At 31.9% G+C, this 20,198-nt stretch overlaps 1 protein-coding gene and 2 pseudogenes across 4 annotated transcripts; 1 reads left to right on the top strand and 2 right to left on the bottom strand.

Annotated features, from left to right (window-relative positions):
* Positions 1–92: 92 nt before the first annotated feature.
* On the bottom strand, positions 93–2,638 carry LOC111025532 (26S proteasome non-ATPase regulatory subunit 11 homolog pseudogene; annotated as a pseudogene). The gene is made up of 2 exons (XR_015789348.1): positions 2,500–2,638; positions 93–1,418 (listed from the first exon to the last, which is right to left on the bottom strand). The product of XR_015789348.1 is annotated as a 26S proteasome non-ATPase regulatory subunit 11 homolog pseudogene (transcript).
* A 1,085-nt stretch (positions 2,639–3,723) lies between these two features.
* LOC111025531 (26S proteasome non-ATPase regulatory subunit 11 homolog pseudogene) lies at positions 3,724–5,834 on the top strand (annotated as a pseudogene).
* A 2,880-nt stretch (positions 5,835–8,714) lies between these two features.
* On the bottom strand, positions 8,715–12,806 carry LOC111025536 (Prefoldin chaperone subunit family protein). 3 transcript variants are annotated; one of them, XM_022303404.2, is made up of 7 exons: positions 12,664–12,806; positions 12,339–12,467; positions 11,234–11,263; positions 10,981–11,082; positions 9,939–10,046; positions 9,407–9,461; positions 8,715–8,933 (listed from the first exon to the last, which is right to left on the bottom strand). In XM_022303404.2, exons 2-7 carry the CDS (start codon positions 12,440–12,442, stop codon positions 8,865–8,867), a joined length of 468 nt encoding a protein of 155 aa, XP_022159096.1. In that variant the 5' UTR covers positions 12,443–12,467; positions 12,664–12,806; the 3' UTR covers positions 8,715–8,864. The 3 variants fall into 3 exon arrangements, with proteins under 3 accessions (XP_022159096.1, XP_022159095.1, XP_087977425.1); XM_022303403.2 differs by having other exon boundaries at positions 12,339–12,550; positions 12,664–12,801; XM_088121299.1 differs by lacking the exons at positions 12,339–12,467; positions 12,664–12,806 and adding an exon at positions 11,996–12,303.
* Positions 12,807–20,198: the final 7,392 nt, after the last annotated feature.

Here is a 20,198-nt window from a genome sequence, read left to right as displayed (position 1 = left end):
AATAAAAGTGGTGATTCATTTCAAGCTGGTTGCTCGTTTTCAAACATTTTTACCTTTAATGTAAAATCATTAAATAGAACATGAGAAGAGAATCAAAACCAAAAGCAATAAGCTGATCATGGCATTATCTTTTTCTTTGTTGACCTTACATAAAGGCTATCCACAACCTTGCCAATGTTTATGATGGTTTCAAGAGTTGCTGCATATATTCCATCTATTTTTGGATCATCAAAAATGATGAGGCAACCTTGATCCAAATTTCCTGTTAATTTCTTATCCAAAATCATCTGAGATAACTTACTTTCTACCAGATCGACAGGCAGCTCAATCAGATTAGCAACATGGACAATCTCGACCCTCGAGAACGGTTCGATCAACCGATACAGGTTTTTCTCAAACAAAGTATTGTAGAGGGAAGAGAGCTGCAGGTGGACAAGTAGATCTTCCTGTAGTTGAGCTCTAAAATCTCTAAGTGCATCCTTGAAGAGCTTTATAGAACAACGCTTGGAATGAGTAGCATAAGCCACTGCTTTCATGGCATTTATCTCAATCTCCTTATCATAACACTCCCCATAACGCGAGATTGCGAACTGCACAAGATACGACTGATCACACATTATTACACACAACAACAAATATTTGAGGCAAATCACAGCACGGGGATCTTCGAAAAGGTCGAAAGCTGTAAGAGCTACAGCGAAACTGTGGAAAGCAGCACAATAATCCTTCTCCTCCGCATGGAGGATGCCACTCTGTAAATCAATGGCGCCCTGCTGGTGTATAGGCACATATATGGATTGAGCAGTTATTCTTGCAGCATAAAGTGCCACATTTGCCATGGGAAGATTCCTTAGACAAAAGTAAATCTTGCTCTCCAACAAGTTTATCTCTATAAGGAGAAGCTTGTCCTCCATTCTTCCCACTTCCTTGATCAACTCTGCAAGGAGATTCAAGGCATCTGAGTAGTCCTTTTCTTCAATCAGTAGAGCAGCAAGCCTGGCCTCGACCCAATACCGAAGGGAAGTTCGGTTCTCCGCACGTGTCCACTGCACCAGTTCCTTGCATAGAGAAATTTGCAACTCAGATGTGCCTGTGATATCTCCTATAACATCAATGATGTCACGAACAATTCTAGCCGTCTTTGCTTTGGATATCAAGCTGAATAATGGTGTTAGTTGAGTGACAAGGTTTCGAAGATCCTCGGCTCGATCAGTGTCGTTGAAAATATAGCATATATCTATTATGGCCTGCTCTTTTATATTTAGGGCCTCAGGGGAAGATGAAGGGTTTGCAAGTACGCGGTAAAGGATTGAAATTGCTTCAGATGGGCTATCGTTTTCTGAAGCCAGAATAAGTGTATCCATGGTCGCTGGCAGGTAGGACATCGACATAGTTATAGTGTTGAGAAAATCCAAGTTCTGCAACATCAAAATTGTAAAACATTAACATCCCAAAAAGGGAACATAGATAGAGAGATGGAGCACACTCCTAACAACTGAAGCAATTTTATAATGTAATGTAGAAGCAAAATTTTAGAAAAAACGAAATGGTTATCAAACGAAGCTTAACTTTTTAGCAGTTCACATGAACTATGAACGTATAACAACTCAACAAGAAACACACACCCTCTAAAGCAATAAAACCAAGACTCAAAGATTTACTTACCACCGGAAGAAAGAATTCAGACCTTTTTATTGATTCTTTAGCCGACGACTTGCTGTTATTAATCCGAGTACTAAAATGTGGGCTAGTAGTTAAAGTGATATGTTATTAAGTGAGCCTATGAATTTTTATTGAGTATGAGCTTATGGGTAGATATCCATTAACTTTCGGGACTACTAAAACGAGCATAGCTCCACGGTAATTGACATCTACTCCTTCTCGGATTCAATTACTCATGCTCCCAATGCAAATGTTATGGTATGGAATACCTTAAAAGAATCTCCAATGTCCTATTATGATAAAGAGAGCTTTAGTTCTGTATATTTAGTTTGGAAAGATCTTTTCCGGATACAGAGTTGCTATTCGATTTGATCCCTGTAGAACAACATTGATTAAATGATCCAAGTTAGATCGTTCAACTTATGTTCTTGATTCTAATGATTCAACATGCATGATTCTAGAGTTATTCCTCTTGATAAATAATCCAAATATATGCGAGTCTATACCAGAAACAGCACAATGAAATTTACCGAATCTAAAAGAGAGGATGTCAAATTCAGACTAAGCCATCAAGAAATCTGACTCCGACTACAGAAAAATGCTCAAGAACTTCAAGTAGTATAAATTTTAAACTTCAAATGGGAAGTAAGAATCCAGCCTCAAGAAAACTTGGCCGATCAAAAATTAGGATAGTGAGGAAAGTTTTCAGAAATTCAGATTCGCAGATCGAACAACCCTAATATATAGATTATAGAAGAAAAAACGTGTTTGTAGAATCAAAAAACAGAGGAAAGAAATCAATGAGAGTAAGAAGTAATGGAGGAAAGAAATGCGTACTTGGAGAGAAGAAGCCCCAACGAAAATGGCGGACTGAGGAAGAAAAATATGGAATCTTCAGAGACGAAATGAAAGACCGTTAAGAATCAACGGAACAAACCGGTATACCAGATTTTTGTAATTTTTCTTTATATACATATATATATATATATATTTATTACTATTTTAGGAATAATGACCAATCACATTCATTTATGATTTATGTATTTATTTTTTACTTAAGAAAACTAGCCACTCCGGTTATATTTGAACTTAGATGAGTTTCTGAAGAAGAAAAACAGAGCTGATATTTTACATGACAACTTGTTGGATTTCCTTGCACACGGATATTTACACATGCAAAATACTATAATTCATATGAAGTAATATACTAATCAAGCAAAATAAACATATATATATATATATATAATTTATTTTCGAACATCTTAATAAACATTTGAAAATTGTGGAATAATTCAAAAAAAAAAAAGGAAGAAAAAAGAAACTATGTAATTAAAACTATTTCTCTTATTCTACTCACTCCGCCATTTTCTTGTACGTTCCAAGAACTCCAGGTACGATCCCCTTTCTCTCTTCTTTCTTACTCTGTTTTAGATTTTCATTTACGAATTCACGAGTTTCTTCCACATTAGGTTGTTCGATTTACGATTTTCTGAATTTCTGAAACAATTTCTGACAACTTTCCTCACTACCTATGCCTGATTTTTTATTGCTGAAGTGTTCTTGAGGCTGAATTCTTTTACCAAGTTGGAAGTTTAAAACTGGATTCTTGACCATTTTTTGGAATCGGAATCAGATTTGTTCATAGTTTAGCTAGCTTGAATCTTCATGTGCAAAATTCACTGTTCTGTTTATGATACACTATTTTTGGGGCTTATATTCTGGCGAAACAAAAGTAACCTCCAGTGATCATTAAAGCCATGTGTATATATTATATACATCTGAGGGGATTTAACTGTAAGTTCTTGGTTGTTGAATCAAGAGTAGGTCACTCAGTTCTTTCTTTGGATATAGACACATAAATCTTTGAGTCTTGATTTTATTGCTTGTGCTGACTTGTGATCTAGTTCTTGTGATTGGTTCAAATTTGTGTGTTAGTTCTTGTTTCAGCAGAAGAATTTGGATTTCTCGACGCTATAACCTATGTCGATGTCGTACCTACCGGCCACCTTTGATTCAAGGGGGGTTCTCTTAAGAATAAAGAAGACAAATAGAATCTAATTCATGTTTGAACAGGCTCTCACAACTGATAACCTATCTGAATCCATATCTATGTTTTACCGCATACTTGAAGACCCTTCGTCTTCCCCCGACACCCTATCGAATAAAGAGCAGGTCATATCAATGCTATTGAGTTATCTCCTACCGGAGAATCGAGTAGAAGATCTTCGAAACCTTGTCACTCAACTAAGGCCTTTCTTTAGCCTGATAACCAAATCACGGACAGCTAGAATTGTTCTTGGAATCATTGGTACTATATCAAAAATCCCCGGTACAATTGATGTGCAGATTTCTCTATGCAAGGAAGTGGTGCAGTGGGCACGTTTGGAGAACCGAACTTCCCTTTGGCATCGGGTTGAGCTCAGGCTTGCTACTGCGTTGTCTGATAACAAAGACCACTCAGAAGCCCTTAATATCCTTACAGAATTAACCAAGGAAGCAACAAGACTGGATGATAAGTCTCTCCTAGTAGAGATCCACTTGGTTGAGACCAAGATTCATTTTTCCCTAAGGAACCTTCCCAGAGCAAAGCTCGCGTTTGCTGCTGTAAGAACAGGTGCTAACGCCATCCAAGTGCCTCCCGCTCTACAGGGCGCCATTGATTTTCAGAACGGCATCCTCCATATAGAAGAGAAGGATTACTCCACTGCTTACGTCTATTTCTTGCTTGCTCTTGAAGTTTGCACAAGTCTTAGTGATCACGGTACTGCTGTAATTCGCCTCAAATATATGTCGTTGTGCCTTATAATGTCGAATCGCCCTCATTATGTAGAGTTATTGGTATCGAACTTGTGGTCGGATTCGTTTAGGATTGAGCTAGACGCCATGAAAGCAGTGGCCGATGCTCTTTCTAAGCGTTCTTTAAAGCTCTTTAAGACTGCAATTATAGATTTTAAGGTCCAACTACAGGAAGACCTACTTGTCCACAGACATCTCTCTTTCCTCTATGACACTATGTTGGAGCTAAATCTGTGTCGGTCGATCGAACCATTCTCGAGGGTCGAGATTGCCTATATTGCCGATCTGATTGAGCTGCCAGTTGATCAGGTAGAAGAGAGTTTGTCTCGGATGATTTTAGACAAGAAATTTGCAGGGGCATTAGATCAAGGAACTGGATGTATCATCATTTTTGATGATCCAGAGATTGATGGAACATATTAAGCAACTCTTGAAGCCATGTCAAACATTAACAAGGTTTTTGATAGCCTCTATGTAAGATCAGCAAAGATAATGGCATGAGCTTATTTGCTTGACTTTTGGTTTTCACATTCTCTCATGTTTTCTTCATAACGAAAGACCGGAGAATCATTTATGGACCCATTTGTTCTTTACATAATTTTCAAATTCCAAATTTACCCCTATCCGGAATTAGTCTAATAGATCCCTAATTTCAGTGTCGTGTCTAATAAGTCCTAAAACTGTAACAAAATGTTTGGCAAGTCTTTAAACTTTTCATTTTGTATCTAATAAGTTTTTAGAAATCTATTAGGTAGACACAAAGTTGAAAGAACTGGAACTATGAAGCAAAATTGTCTAATAGGTATCTAGATTTTAGAGAATTAGACTTAGTAGACACAAAATTGAAAGTTAAATGACTTACTAGACACTTCTTGAAGTTCGGGGTCTTATTAGAGATAACGTTAAAAGTTGAGAGACTTATTAGATACTTTTTAAAATTCAGAGATTAAGGCACAATTCTATCAAGGTCAAATTTATCATGCTCGAAAAGAGAGTTCGAGTCATAGTTAAGTTGAATTAGAGCTTTTATTGGGGTTTCCTCGTCACCCTCAATTTTATCATCTTTAAACAATGCCATGATGAAGATCTACGTAGAAATTTCAGTATCCATTAAAGGAATGAATTAGCTTAAATGTCAACTCAAATCCATGAAAATGAAAACTCTAAAGAACCTTCAAATTGTATCTTGCATCATAGTATGCATTGTTAAGAAGTTGCTTCTAGTTTTCACTCACAATTTTATTGGACTAGTCACATCTCACATGTCAAGCACACTTTTCCATAGTTTATACTTTTTACAAGAAAAAAAATGTTTGAAATTTGTAATAGAAATAATAAATTTTGGTTAAAAAAACATAATCTAGATTCTTTTAAGATTAGTTTGATAATAATTATATTTTCTTCTTTTGTTTTAGAAAATGATGCATGTTTATAAATATATATATTTTTTTAATTTTGTAATCTATTTTATATAAACCTTTTTTTAATTCTAGACAAATAAAAAAAAAGTAGTCTTCAATATTATTATTATTATTATTATTATTATTATTATTATTATTTTGTGTTTACAATTTGGCTAAAAATTAAAAAATATATATATTATTATTAGAAAATAAAAGCAAAAATTCTAGACAAGTTTAGTTTCATTTTTTTTTTTTTTTGAAAAAAGACAAGTTTAGTTTCTAAAAGTAGAAAATCTTATTATCAATTGAGCCCTTCGTTTTTATATTTTGTATTTAGTTTGTTTATATATATATATATATATATATATATATAATTTTTAAGAGGTAACTATAATATTTTGATTTATATGTGATCAAAACCTTCATACCCTTCACAAGTTTCATAGGTTTCAAGTATGAATTAAATGAAAATTGTTGGCAGACAATAACAAAACAATATTTTACATTGTTTCTGATTAAATATTGAACATGTTTTTCATCTCATACTACATGCAATTTCAGTCACAAATGTTCCAAGAATTTTTGGGAGAGGTAATAATTTCTCTCATTTTAAAACTGAGTTTGGCATTAGAATAATGTAAGCATTTTCTATAAGCACTTTTAGGAGAAGCTTATATTAAATAATTTCTCCAAATGCACTTTAACTTATTTCGAGTATTTTTGGAGGTTTCATAATCATTTTTTTATGTCATAATTTTCAAATACCATGAAAATTTTGCAAATTGTTCCTAATTAGCTAAAAACAGTTTTCACCGTCTTAAGGATGAGTTTGAGATAGCTTTTGAAAGTGTGAGAAGTACCTTTTATTTTTTTATTTTCCAAAATTTTCACAATGTTCGGTATGTTTATGTAAGGATTTGCACAACGTCAATTTAGCTAGAACCCGGTCCTTGCTCCGACCCGAAACGCGAAGGGAAAACCTGCATAAGAACGTAAAATCTCCGACGCTCAAGTCAGTAAGCAGATCAGACTCAATATTCGAGGAGAAATTTTGTACCTGATGGTAAAATGAGGCCCTCTATTTATAGGTTTAGGTTCCGACAGGGGTTACGACAGGCGGTTACCTTGGTCGGATTTGAAGTCGAATGTGTCGGGCTCAAGCAGATCGAACTCGGGCACATTCCTGAAAATAACAGGTTACTTCCTTAACGGGAAATGGCAATAATTCCATCTCGACAAGTTCCGAAATGGAGCTCTCTAAGTTCGTTCCTCCGAATCTTCTTTCAATGACGAGTCCCCGTCCTCCACGTGGCAATAGGATATTTCATCTCCAAACAAGATAATAAAATGTGAGTTTGAAAACTTATTTATTTTTAGTTAATAAAAAATCATACCAAACTCTTGTTTCAAAATGTTTAAAAATACGTTTCACTATGTAACTAAGAGTTTGTTTGATATGTCTTCCTAAGCAACTTCAGAAAACTAGCTAAATCGAGCATAGTTCAACGGTAATTGACATATATATTCAACCAAGAGGTTATGAGTTCGATCCCCACCCCTACATGTTCTAAAAAAAAGTCGATCTCTTACTCTTTTACTTTTAGGTCCTATTTACTAACCCAGAAATCGGAATGGGAATGAATCATAATAAAAAAATCAATTAGAATGAAATCAAGAGTCAGAATCAGAATGCATTTAATATTGTTTACTAAAACTGTCTGGAATCGAAATCGAAATCAAATATATAACAATTATTAGTATACCCCTTTCTTCTTTCTAGCAAGTTATAAATATATTGTGTTAAAAGGTTCGAAATGCATAATTGTTTTAATTCAAAATACTTTTATTATAAATGTTTTTCATTTAAAAAAAAAAACCTTAAATTTAAGGCTATCCCAAGCACACTTTGTGTACCATTAAAATTTTGAAAAGTAGTTTGGAATGGATGAAAACATGTTTGACTATATTTTTCCAGTAGTGTTGCCAAATGAGAAGTGGTAGATTAAAAAATCTGGTGAAAATTTTTCAATTATTTAAGAATAATGTGAAGTCCAAAAATATTAAATGGTTATTTATGAAAGAAATTTCATAACGTCAACAAAGGAAATATCAATATATACTACGGGAGAATTAGAAAATTTCCCATCCTTAATGTGAAATGAAAGGACACATTTAAAGAGGATTTAATTTAAAACAAAAAATTAAAAGTTGCCAATTTATAAAAGAATATAGCAAAGTCATACTTTTGTTAGGTTGGCCAACAGAATAAAAATGCCACAAAGACAAAAATGGGGTTTTTCGTAAATTGACCAAATTGAAATATTTCCTAAGATTGAAGTTATATGAAAGTTCTTCCAAATGATTTTGAGCATAAAAAATGTAAAAAGACGTTTTTATCTCTAAACTAATGTTAAAGTAACAACTTAACCCTTAAACTTCAATAGAATTTAGATTACTGAAATCAAGATTCTACATTCCTTTCCATCCTACGCGCTACTACTTACTTAAATTGTTTGTAAGTCACTTACATGTCTCTTCGACAAATTTTCCAAGAAATCACCCAACTTAGTTACTTATTCTAGGTTAAGAGCGTTTGACTTTAAAGTTTTTATAATCGAGCTATCAAAGAGAAAGATGCCCTTTTGGTTTGGTTAGATAGTAACTATCGACTCTTTTAAGGCTTTCTATCCACATTTGCATAACCTCAAGATCCCTCCCATTTAGAAGCAGTATCAGTTCAGTCTCCAAATTCGTTTTATTCTACGAATCCAAAAACATAAACTATGATCCAAATCACATACCAAACAAATTCTAAGGTGAGAGGTAAAGAATCAAAGAAATGACTCAAATATGTAGTGTAAAGGGGAACTATATTTTTCTTTTCTAAAGGTCTAAATATAAAAAGCTTACAAAAGAGCTATTAAAAAGGAATTTTTGTAACAGCAAATGACTCAGGACCATCTCCATTCCCAGAAAAGCAAGAACTATCAGAAAAAAGCATACTCAAAATACATGCCCTTCAACACTCCTCTCTGCTGGAAGTTGTAATAATTCTCGAATCCCTTCGCAAACCTGCAAACCGAAAATTCAAATAATTGTCTTCCACACCTCCAACTCGTCCTCATATAGGCGAAATATATATTTTAGTCCCTGGTGTTTTGGGTGTTTTCTCAATTTAGTCTCCTATTGTTTAAAAGGTTCGATCTAGCCCCTTACGTTTTAAGATCTTTCAATTATACCCTACCGGTTGGTGAACGTTAAAAATGACTGATAATGGGCTTAATTGACACTTAGTAAGTTCTCATAAATTTAGAGGAGGAATTAAGCCACCTGAAAGAAGAAAATTCAAAGTTTTATGACTTAGCTTCTTAAAATTTTAGGGGAGGGATCAGAAACTTTCCACTCTTAGATTACAATTACCTCATTGTTTCTCTAAATTTCTACAAACCCCAAGTATCACGTCATGCAAATTTATCCTAAGCCAATTATGACTATTAAGAGACAAAGAAAGAGAATAGAAAAATAAATCATTACAAAGAACGTACCAACTTGATCTGCGCTTTAATTGATGCAATTAACTGGGTGTACTCTTCTATCTGTCTGTGTAGTTTTGACAAATAATACAAAATTCAGATGCAATTGCCCAAAAAACATATATAGACTCTTGAAAAAAAACTTCGTTAAATTACAAGTTAAATTACAAGTTTAGTCTCTAAACTTTCAGAATTGTGTCTCATAGGTCCCCAAGCTCTAAAAGTGTCTAAGAGATGCCTAATTTTTTTTTCATGTCTAATAGGTCTTTAACTTATTAGAGACCTTATAAACACAAAATTTAAATCGATGTCTAATAGATTCGTAATTTTACAAAAACGTTTAACCTATTAGATACAAAATTGAAAGTGTAAGAATTTATCAGACACTTATTAAGTTCAAGAACCTAATAGACATAGACACGATCCTAAAAGTTGAGGGACTAAACTTGTAATTTAACCAAAAACTTTTGAAGCGTAAGATCCTACAAATTAGAGGTTTTCAATCACTAATCTAAACAATACAAGCAGCGCTAGAAACATTTACCTGGCTAATCTTTCTTCTCTAAGAGAAATGAAATTTAAAGCTTCAGACCATGTGAACTCCACATGAAACCCAAGCCCAATATCTACAAATATGCTTCGTGTATCTGGCCTGTACAAGTACAAACGGCAATCTAGTGAAGTTGAAGTTGAGTTTGGGATAACCTTTTAAAAAAAGGTATCTTTTAAGATAAAAGCACTTTTTCTGTAAACATTATTGGAAGAATTAATAATTTCGAGTGTGTTTATCATAATTTTCTCAGTAGCTTTAAATGATAAAAGTTCTTAAAATTGCAATGTTTGGTTTTGAACAAAAAGCACTTCTAGAAACGGATCGATCTCAAAATACTATTTAGAAGTAACTGACCGAAAAATCATGATAGGCCCCGGGTCACTAAGTTCTATACTCGTAAGAGAGGAAAGGAGGACCACATAGTGAGTGAGGGCATGTGATGTGTGGGATCTAGAGAATATTGTTAGTTAGGGAAAGAGTGTCATGAGGTAAGTTTTTGGGGTGATTTAAAGAGGCAGAGGAGTGAGGGGGGTAGTTTTTTGGTATCTTTTGTAAGGCTCAGATTAGGAGTGCTTTTGAGAGAGCAAGGGAGATTTTAGTCTTTTGTTATATTATTATAAAGAAAACTGGGTCTTAACAAATCACTTCAAAGTTCAAATTATGTAGCGAGGAAAAAAATACAAATTTGTGGTGGGCAGAACTATTTTTGAATCACTTTTAGTTCGTGGTGCTTAAACCAAAAGGTATGCCAAACTCACCCGAAAGCAGCACGAGAAGGAAAAAAATAATTAAATAGGGAGAGAGAATTGAGAAACATCCATGGTCATAGTTGACATGGAAAGCAAGGATGAAGAGAGGACTTCAAACAGATTCATGAAGGGGAAAATGCTCAGTTTCTCAGAATAGCCATAAGTTGGAGTCTATCAAAGGTATAAGATATTATGAACCAGTAATTCGAAATATCATTAATAAGGGAAATAAAAGAGTAAAGGAGCACAGGTATCCAGGATGACAAAATATACGAGGAACTTACACATCGCCTTGCACATAGACTTCAGAGCCAAGATTGACCAACGTTCTGAGGTTAGTTATACTGTTCTTCTCCAGATTTTCGATGTTTTTTCGAAGGTCTGAACTAAGGGTGAAAGAATGTTAAGTAAACAATATCATAAATATCGTTGAAAATGCGGCAAAACACGAGCAGAGTAATGTATGGCAGGATCAATCACTAAGAATGGAGTGAAGCCATAAATTTGACAAGGTATTAGATAAATTATAAAGGATACAACACCTTCTGCTGCTCAAACACTTTGTCCCTGCCAAACAAAAAACAAAACAGGAAGGGAGGAATTAAATGAATTTTACATCTCAAGTTTTCAAGAAAAATTCACAGACATCTAGTCTCTACAAATTAAAAACATCAAACATAGATTAGTATATACAACAATAGCCTTTCCCTGCAACAAAAAACGTCCCTAACTAGTTACAAATGTTAAAGAAAATGAAAGTTAATAGCCCTTAATGATCTTTTCACAAAACAAATCGGATACCATACCATTTAGATGGGCATCTTAAGATACTTTTTTTAACCAAAATAAATTTTCATTGAAAAATGAAACGAAAAATTACTTAGGGAGCTTGAAGGAAAGATAGAAAAAGAGAAAAGGAAAACAAGAAAAGGACGAGCTTAACGAGGAGCAATACAATTAGATTGAATAATAATCTGACATTAAAAAAGCCAAAAACCACCAACAAAAGGCCTAAGAACAGCTCATATGAAACTTGGGACACCAAAAAACTGTTGCCAACCAAATGAAGCTCCAATCCATACTTAGACGAAGAAGTATTTGAAGTAACAAAATCCTTAACAACATCCTCAAGCTCCTTTACATAGTCATTCAACAATCCAAGCCGCTCCTTGGCAGGACTAAGAGAGACTGAGAGAGATTAATGAAAATACTCTTCTTGAAGCCTTTCCAACTCTTTTACGACAGAGGCGATATAAACAACAAAATGAGTCGATGACATTCTATAAATTTGTTTCGAACCTAGTTAAAGATCTTCCTTGGGCTCTCAAGATACTACAGAACAAGTCTCCCCTCAAAGCATGTATTAGAGTCATTAGACACCCGCCGGCAGCCACCACCACATAGCTTAATTTATGAATTAATTACTAAAATAAAAAAAAACTACTAAATCTCATACAACATATATATTTAATGTAATTCCATGGAAGACAATGAAAGGAAATCTCAAGTCATACATCATCCTTTTAAGTTAGAATATCAATCTATATGGGTTGAACAAAATTACAAATCACTTGATTGACCATGCTTCATTCTGATCCGTCAAAATGCAAGAAGTTGAGAAACTAAAAGCGACAATGCATACCTTTCAGCAATTGCATGAACCAGGTCGGGTTTCAAGCGACGGTCAACAAATTCCTCAAATCTTTGAACTTTCTCATGGCGAAAGTTATCAGTTCCTACATTCATGATTGATGAATCTAACTGATCCTGCCTGTCGTGCGGATGTTCCAGAATAGTTATCAACAACAAGGAATAGGACCAAGAGAAATTTCGGCAGCAAAACTTATAGAAGACCTAAGAAGCACGGACACTGCAATAAGTCCATTTCTAAAAAACTACGCGTCATTTTTTAATTTTTTTTTGAAGGATATATGTAAACTTAACATAAAAATGCTAAATTTACTTACTAAAAAACATAAATGTCAAGTCAGTGGCGACGGAGGCGGGCGCTTTCGTGCGTGGGTGGTGGGTGGCCTTCTTCATGCGTGGTCACCGGGTAGCCTTCTTTTAGGGTTTTTTTTAATTATTTTAAGTTTTTTTTTCCCTTGAAACGGTTAATTTCAGCTGTGCTTCACATTGGGCTTAGAATTAAAGAGATAACATAGTGGTGTTTTAGAAATTTATTTAGTAGAGATTTTTTCAGTTGGGCAGAGATTTTTTTTCCTTCACGGTTAATTTCAGTTGTTTTAGATTTCTACGGATAAGATTTTAGTTTAATTCTGATTTTATCCTTTCATTTACATTTATTATAGTTATTTGTTTTTTTTAATATAAAAGATTTAATTTCATAAATTATTATATAATTCTTTAATTATTGTGGATCCATACAAATTTTCCACGCAAATCTCTTAATTCACCCCTTCAAACCTTAATTTACTTCGATTGATTTTCTTGAATATTTACCAATATTATTAATTACAAAAATATCCAAATCATTATCACCCCTTTTGTAATGGCCCAACATCTTCTCACTGGTGAGCTCTCACTCTCCAACTACCTTAAGATATATTCGGATATAAACTAAATTTCATATAAACTTCCTAAAATAATTGTTACCAACTCACTCTCCAATTAACAACTCACTCTCCAACTACAACCCTCGGATATATCCGGATATAAACTAAATTCCATATAAACTTCCTAAAATCACCCCTTTTTTTTCGATGCAACGACAAACTCGTGACGACGCAACCCACCATAAACGATGATCTGTAGTAGCTTGGCGACGCGTTCCCAGTTCGAATAGTAGCGGTGGCGACATCCCTCCACGGTGGTGTGACTCCTTTGCGTTAGCGACGTCCCTCCACGACATCGGTTCTGCAACGGTGACAACACCCATGATGCACCAACCCCGCGATTCAAATCCACAGTAAAATCAATTGCAAAAAATCCCCCAAAAATCTAGAATTTTTTTGCACGATTCAAATCTTCTCCCTCAATTGACTGAAACTCCTTTGCATGTGATCCGCTTGCAGCTGTTTGCTTTAATCAAAACTTCCACCACAAAAAAAGGTTCCTTATTGTTGCCGGAAAACGCTAGAATCACAACAAACTTCAACCGATTGGATGAAACGTTGGAAAAAAAGTTGAAGAAGATAAAGGGGAATTTGAAATCCCTTTTAGGTTTTTTCCTCCAGGAAGTGATGAGGTGCTATAATGAAGAGATTTCAAATTTTGAGATAATTTAGGGATGTGAATCCCGGAAAATTTGATTTTTATTGCCCTAAAAAATCAATTTTCCGTAATTTGAAATTTTATTTTAATTGTTTATTAAATATGTATTAAGGGCAACTTGGTAAAAAATTGAAGGATGCCATTTTGGGCAAATTTTATGACAAAAGTGTAAAATCTTAATATTCAAGTCATTTATGTAATCTGATTTTACCCGAATTGTCTATTAGTGTAATTATCCCTATATTAAATAGTTTATTTAAAAAATGGCCAAAAGAATCAAATATCATGTAAATGACTAAAAGACAGTTAGAGTTGAATTAGAGAATTTTATGTGTACAAATATACCCTCCCATCAAAATAGATAATTTTATCATGTCATTACCCTTATAAATGTGTGGCGAAAATACCCTTGAAATTAATAGGAAACAAAATAGTGAATCAAAATTATAAAGTTAAAAAATTTTAAATAACATCTAGATTTAGAAATTTCGAAATTTGTAAGATAAATTGAAATAACAAGAACATAAAATCAATTTAGAAAAGTGGAAAATAAATAAAAAATAAGATTGAAAAATCAAATACTGTTTTTAAAACTATGGAAGGGGTAGCTACATTGGGAGACACAATAATTAGTATCCTTCTCCCAAAAAAACGTAATCAATAAAAAAAGAACCTACAAAATAGGTTACAGATAAAGGTTAGGACAAGGATGAAGCTAAAGTATTTTCTTATTCATACGTTGTATATAATAATACTTACGTGGTAGTGAAAGTAGTTTACTTACACTATAATGAGCGACTTGCTTGCATCATTTCATTACTTAGTTTTTACCATGGTTAAGGATAATCTCTATCTAATATAGGGTAAATACGTGTATATACGGAATAAAAACAGAGTAAATAAAGAGACGTATAGAAAGAATAAAACGAAATAAAGAGTAAGTAAAGAGGCGTATAGCCAGAACAAAGTCAGAGTAAGTAAAGAGGCATATAGACAGAATAAAAACAGAGTAAAGATACACACGTACCTGGATTTTTCTTAGTCAGCCTAGTTGCAAAAGATAGGATGAGATCATGTGACTGCTCATTATAGCTACAATGTCTCGTGGGGAAGGAGACTCATTTTCCTTTTCAATCATCTTCTCCATCTACTACTTCCTCTCAACTCTCAATAATTATATTACCTTAAATATCAATTCCTCCAATGTTTGCTTCTAATTTTTGCAAATTAGGATTCAAATGCATAAATTAAAATGGGGATCAAATGGCACATTTTTGTGGCAAAAAACTAACAAGGAGAAGAAAAAATTCTTTAGTTCTTCAATGGTTGAATTGAATTCTTCTTATAATCTGAATGCTTACTAGATGAATTTCGATCACGGAATTGGAGGCTCAAACTTTACATGTCATTCTATGCTCGATTTGTTGATTCCTCCATGTCTCGAACAACTTGAGATTGTTGGGTTGATAAAAGATGGGGATTGATGAAACTTTTGTAAGAATATTTAGGAGACGCCGTATTTAAAATGGTGATTGCAATGACATTTACTGTCCAATTAGTTAGCTTTGTTATAGATTTTAATTAGATTATGTTAGAGACAAATTAATAATAATTTTTAAAAAGTTTGAATGATATAGGTAGATTCGATCATTTGTAGAATGTAGATTTGGTAGCTTTCGAGATCTTGTTGGTTTGGTTATGGAGAGATTTTAGAGATTTGACGGTTTGATAATGTGATTTCCAGGATGTGGGTGGCCGAAAAGTGGAGGGGTAAAATTGAGAAAGGATGCAAGGGCAATATGGGCATGAAATGTGTAGGGGTAAATATAGAATTCTATCCTCCCTTAAAATTTAGGAAATCCAATTATGTTCATGTCATCTACGAAAACTTTGGCCATTTTTCATTACGATATGGCGTGTCCGACGTGCCCCACGTGTCTGAAATTAAATATAAATAAATTGGACACTTCTAGTCCTGTAATAGGGAAGCTTCCCATATTACCTCCATTTAAAATATGACATGTGTAGAACCTTTATTATTATATAAATAAAAATATATCTATTTTATTTGTGGGCCCGCATATTCAAAAACGAACTCACTCCATTGCATCTCATATTCTCTCCTTATTTAACCGTACATTCTCTTCTATTAATTACTATTATATTTATTTATTTTATTTCTCCTTTCATTATTTTTTTTTCATATTCACTTACTTCTCTCATTCTCTCATTCTTCATTTTGGTTTCCTGAATTTTTCTCCTTTCAAACTAAATTTGTTCTGTTGATGCGAGACTTGCAAAACAGAATAGAGTGTAGAGTATTGTGAGTGTAGCCAATAGTAGAGATTTGTAGCATTTTCGAGTAAAATCCTAAGCCATTAGCATATTTTCTCCTTTCGAATATAAGATACTTCTGAATCTAAATCTAGGTTTCGAATATAGATATATTCTCTTGAATCTAGGGGAAATCCTAACCATGATATCTTCTTTCTTTTGAATTCCTTGGAGTTCGAATTCTAGAAAATATGGATTTTCTCATCCATAACATCTCCATTTTTTCCTTTTTTTCCTTCTTTATTGTTATTTGAATGATAAGAAAAAATGTTTGTTTATTTTATTTTGATATTTTCATTTTGTTTGTAATTTTATTTTTAAGTTTGGTTAGATAATTAACAAAACTTAAAAAGTAAATATTAACATATTTTATCTGTTCGCCATTTTGATTTTTTTTTAATAGATGTACAAATATCCAATAATAAAACATGAATAATAATTTACATAAATTAGAAGATATGTCAGGAACTTATTTGAAAATTTCATTTTATTGAATTATATCTTATCCACCGACCATTAACTTGAAACAAAATTTTCAACTAAGCCTAAAATTCAACAATATCTTTACTCAAAATGACAAAAAAATGTGTATTTATAATCAAAGAATCAAAATTCATAAAAATGATGAATTTAAAAATATAAACAATTATACATAACATACCTAGAGATTTACTTTTTCACGTGGGGATGACCACATGCAAATATTTTTATGCATTAAAGGAATAATGAAAAAGATATAAAATAATTAGAATGAAATGAAAAAAAAAAGTAATAAAGAACTAGAAAAATAAAATATAGATAGAAAAGTCATAAATAAGTTTGATGAGGTGTGAATAATTAAAATTCTTTTTTTTTTTACCTTCAAATAATTAAAGGTCAACCTTCTATAAAAAAACGAAGAAATTTAGTTTGAAAGGAAAAAAATTCGGGAAACAAAAATGAGGGAGAGAAATGAGTGAAGATGTGAAACGAAAAATCAATTAAAAGAAAAAAAATAAATAATTACATAATATAGTAATTAGTAGAAGAGAGAATATACCATTAAATCAGGAGAATGTCAAATACGGTTGAATGATTTTGTTTTCTAATATACCGGCCCCACAAAGAAAATAGATATATTTTTATTTAAATAATAATAAAGGTACTCTACACATGACAGATTTTAAATTGAGGAATCCATATTATCAGGAGGACTAGAAATTACTCCCCTTATTTATCATGTCCGTGCTTTATAGACAAAGACAAACTACAAAATCAAAAGTAGTTGTCATTTTAGTCGTATGGAAAAATGGAACTACTTCATAAAATAATTCATCAAAAGGTATTTACAAGTTTAATTAGATTTGAAAGACATAAACTTAAATGCAGACTCAAAATTTTCATTTTTGATGAAAATTTGAACTTTCATGGAAACAAAGGAAAGAAAAATAGGAGGGCATAAAAAGAACAACCCAGCAAAAAGAATGAAAAGTAAAAGAACACAAGCAAAATCTGATCTAAGAACTCAGTAGGGATGTGATCAAGTCGGATCGGGTCGGTTTTTCGGTAGTTGAGAAAAAGCAAATCAGTTTGGTTTAGGAAGAAAATCGACCCGACTATAATTGGGTCGGTTTATGTTTTTTTTTTTTTGTACCAACTCTAACTCCAGTCTAACTTTCTTCTCTCTCAAGTTTTGTGCACAACCTAAACTACAACCATTTTCATAAACATCATTATTCAAAACAAAAATTCCTAAACAGCCTGAATGTTGTCTCAACGAATAAACTAAAGAAATCAAATTAAGTGGAACATTTCTCCAACTAGTATTTTAGCACATGCTTCGCACGTTATATATTAATATTTTCAATCCAAACAAGTTATACAAATGTGGTCGTGGGAATATTTAAACGTGGAATGAAGAAGATAGGACTTACTTTGTCGTAATTCAAAAAGTATATATAAATTACACAATTTTTTTTTTGTAATTTTAATGTAAACTTTCCCTTTCAATTCTTAAAATTACAAGATTGTATGTATAAAAGTTTAGAATTCAAAATTTTGGATGTGAAAATGTGAAAAAAGGCTAAACCATGAGTTTTCATATTTATTTTATTTTTCAATTAAAATATTTAATATTGTTTATGTAGAATTGTGAGGTAGACTTAATATTTATTATAGATAAAAAGAAATATTAATAAGTGTGTTAACCTTTTTCTATATATAAAAAAGTAATGAATGAGGTATTATCTAAAAAAACTTGGGATAATATTATCAAAAACTATACTATTTTATTACTACGTGCAATGTGCACATTTTTTGTGTTTAAATTCAAAGAAGATTGTAGTTTTTAATTATACTATAGATAAAATATTAAAATGAATAATATCAGCTAACTTGTAATCATTATCTATATATATTTAATGAGTTATTGAATAAAAAAGTATGAGAAAATTAAAAAAAGAATAATTTTAAAAAGTTAATATTTTGATGGGAAGGTAGAAAGTTTTTTTTTTTCCATTTAATGTTTTAAATATAATATAATAAATTAGAAAAGGTAAATTATATGAGAGTGGCAAGGTGCTACTTATTCACATTTGTCTTTTATGGGATAAATACAAAGTTAAAGGTGATAAATAGATTCCATTCCAACTCGCTTAATTATAATAAAAAAGACCAACGAGGTAAAGAGATTAGTGAGAGAGATAAATAGACATAAATTCAAACAAGGATAATATGGATATTACTGAAAAAATCAAGGTCAATATGTTCCCAATAAATGTTTATTCCACATCCATACTTTTATATATACTAATAATAATAATAATAAGAAACACGCGTGAAACTTGTAATTTTATTTTAAAGTATAAATAAGATAATATAAAATATTAAATTAGTAAAAATTATAATTTAATTAGTTTTTAAAAAATGGAAGAGATATATTATCTTTCAATAAATTAATTTTATGTTATATGAAGACAATTTTCATACAATTTAGTTCAAACACATACTATGCCATATGAATGTTAAACTATACATTATATTTCTTTTCTTTTGTTAAATAGCATCTAATTTCATGTATATAATTTTTTGTTTTATTATGTATACGATAATTTTACACTTTTTCAAAAAATATAATAATAATAATCATAAATTACACTCCATCCATTATAATATAATTTATAGTTAATTATAAATAAACAATTATTCAATATGTCAAATAATATAATATAATACCATTAAGAATGATGTAAAAAATATATTTTTCACTTCAACTTTTAGTTAGTTCATCTTATACCTACCTTTTTTATTATCTATTGACTATGATTGGATTGAAAAGATAAAATTATAATATACTAATCACAACCTCAAATTTACAAAACAATAAGTATGAATTTTTAGAGAAAAATTATTTGAACAAATAAAGAAAAAAAAAACAATAGGAATGTATACGATAAGTTTACACTTTTAAAAAAACAAACAAACAAATTACACTACATCCATTATATATAATAAGGTAATTTTAAGGATAATATAGTTTTAAAAACAAATTACTAAAATAACGTAGATTTAAAAATAATAACAAAATAAATGTAATTTAAATAAAAAAAATCAAAATTAACTTAGGCATCCAAACTATTGATAAAAATAGGTTAGATGTTGGTCAAAGTAAAAAATCGCGTACAATTGATGCGATTTAGGTGCCAACATGTCATATATCAGGTGGATTGAGGGTATGAGTAATGAGTGAGAAATTGCGCGTGATTTTCATCGAAGTTGCCTCCAATGTATGTGATTTTGTTAAGAAACCCTTGAGAGTTGGATCTAAGAACCTTGCTAACGAACAAGACTCGTAGAACTCAATCCCAAAAACCCCGAAAACAAGTATGGAATCAACCCAAGGAAAAGTTTAAGAACAGATTACCTTGATGATCAATATCAAGAGTAGAGAAAACTC

The sequence above is a fragment of the Momordica charantia genome, assembly GCF_013281855.1.
Source record: "Momordica charantia cultivar OHB3-1 chromosome 2 unlocalized genomic scaffold, Mcharantia_2.0 BLBB01000002.1, whole genome shotgun sequence".
Taxonomy (NCBI): domain Eukaryota; kingdom Viridiplantae; phylum Streptophyta; class Magnoliopsida; order Cucurbitales; family Cucurbitaceae; genus Momordica; species Momordica charantia.
Note: the sequence above shows the minus strand (reverse complement) of the source record. Positions and strands in the feature narration are given on the sequence as shown.

What these genes read in the sequence shown, in the direction of transcription:
- LOC111025536 (XM_022303404.2), bottom strand. Translation starts at nt 12,442, where the DNA reads ATGAATGTAGGAACTGATAACTTTCGCCATGAGAAAGTTCAAAGATTT. An exon ending in TTTGAGCAGCAGAAGGTGTT is followed by an intron (nt 11,083 to 11,233) that starts GTATCCTTTATA and finishes TTTCACCCTTAG; the next exon opens with TTCAGACCTTCGAAAAAACA. An exon ending in AGAGAAGAAAGATTAGCCAG is followed by an intron (nt 9,462 to 9,938) that starts GTAAATGTTTCT and finishes AAAACTACACAG; the next exon opens with ACAGATAGAAGAGTACACCC.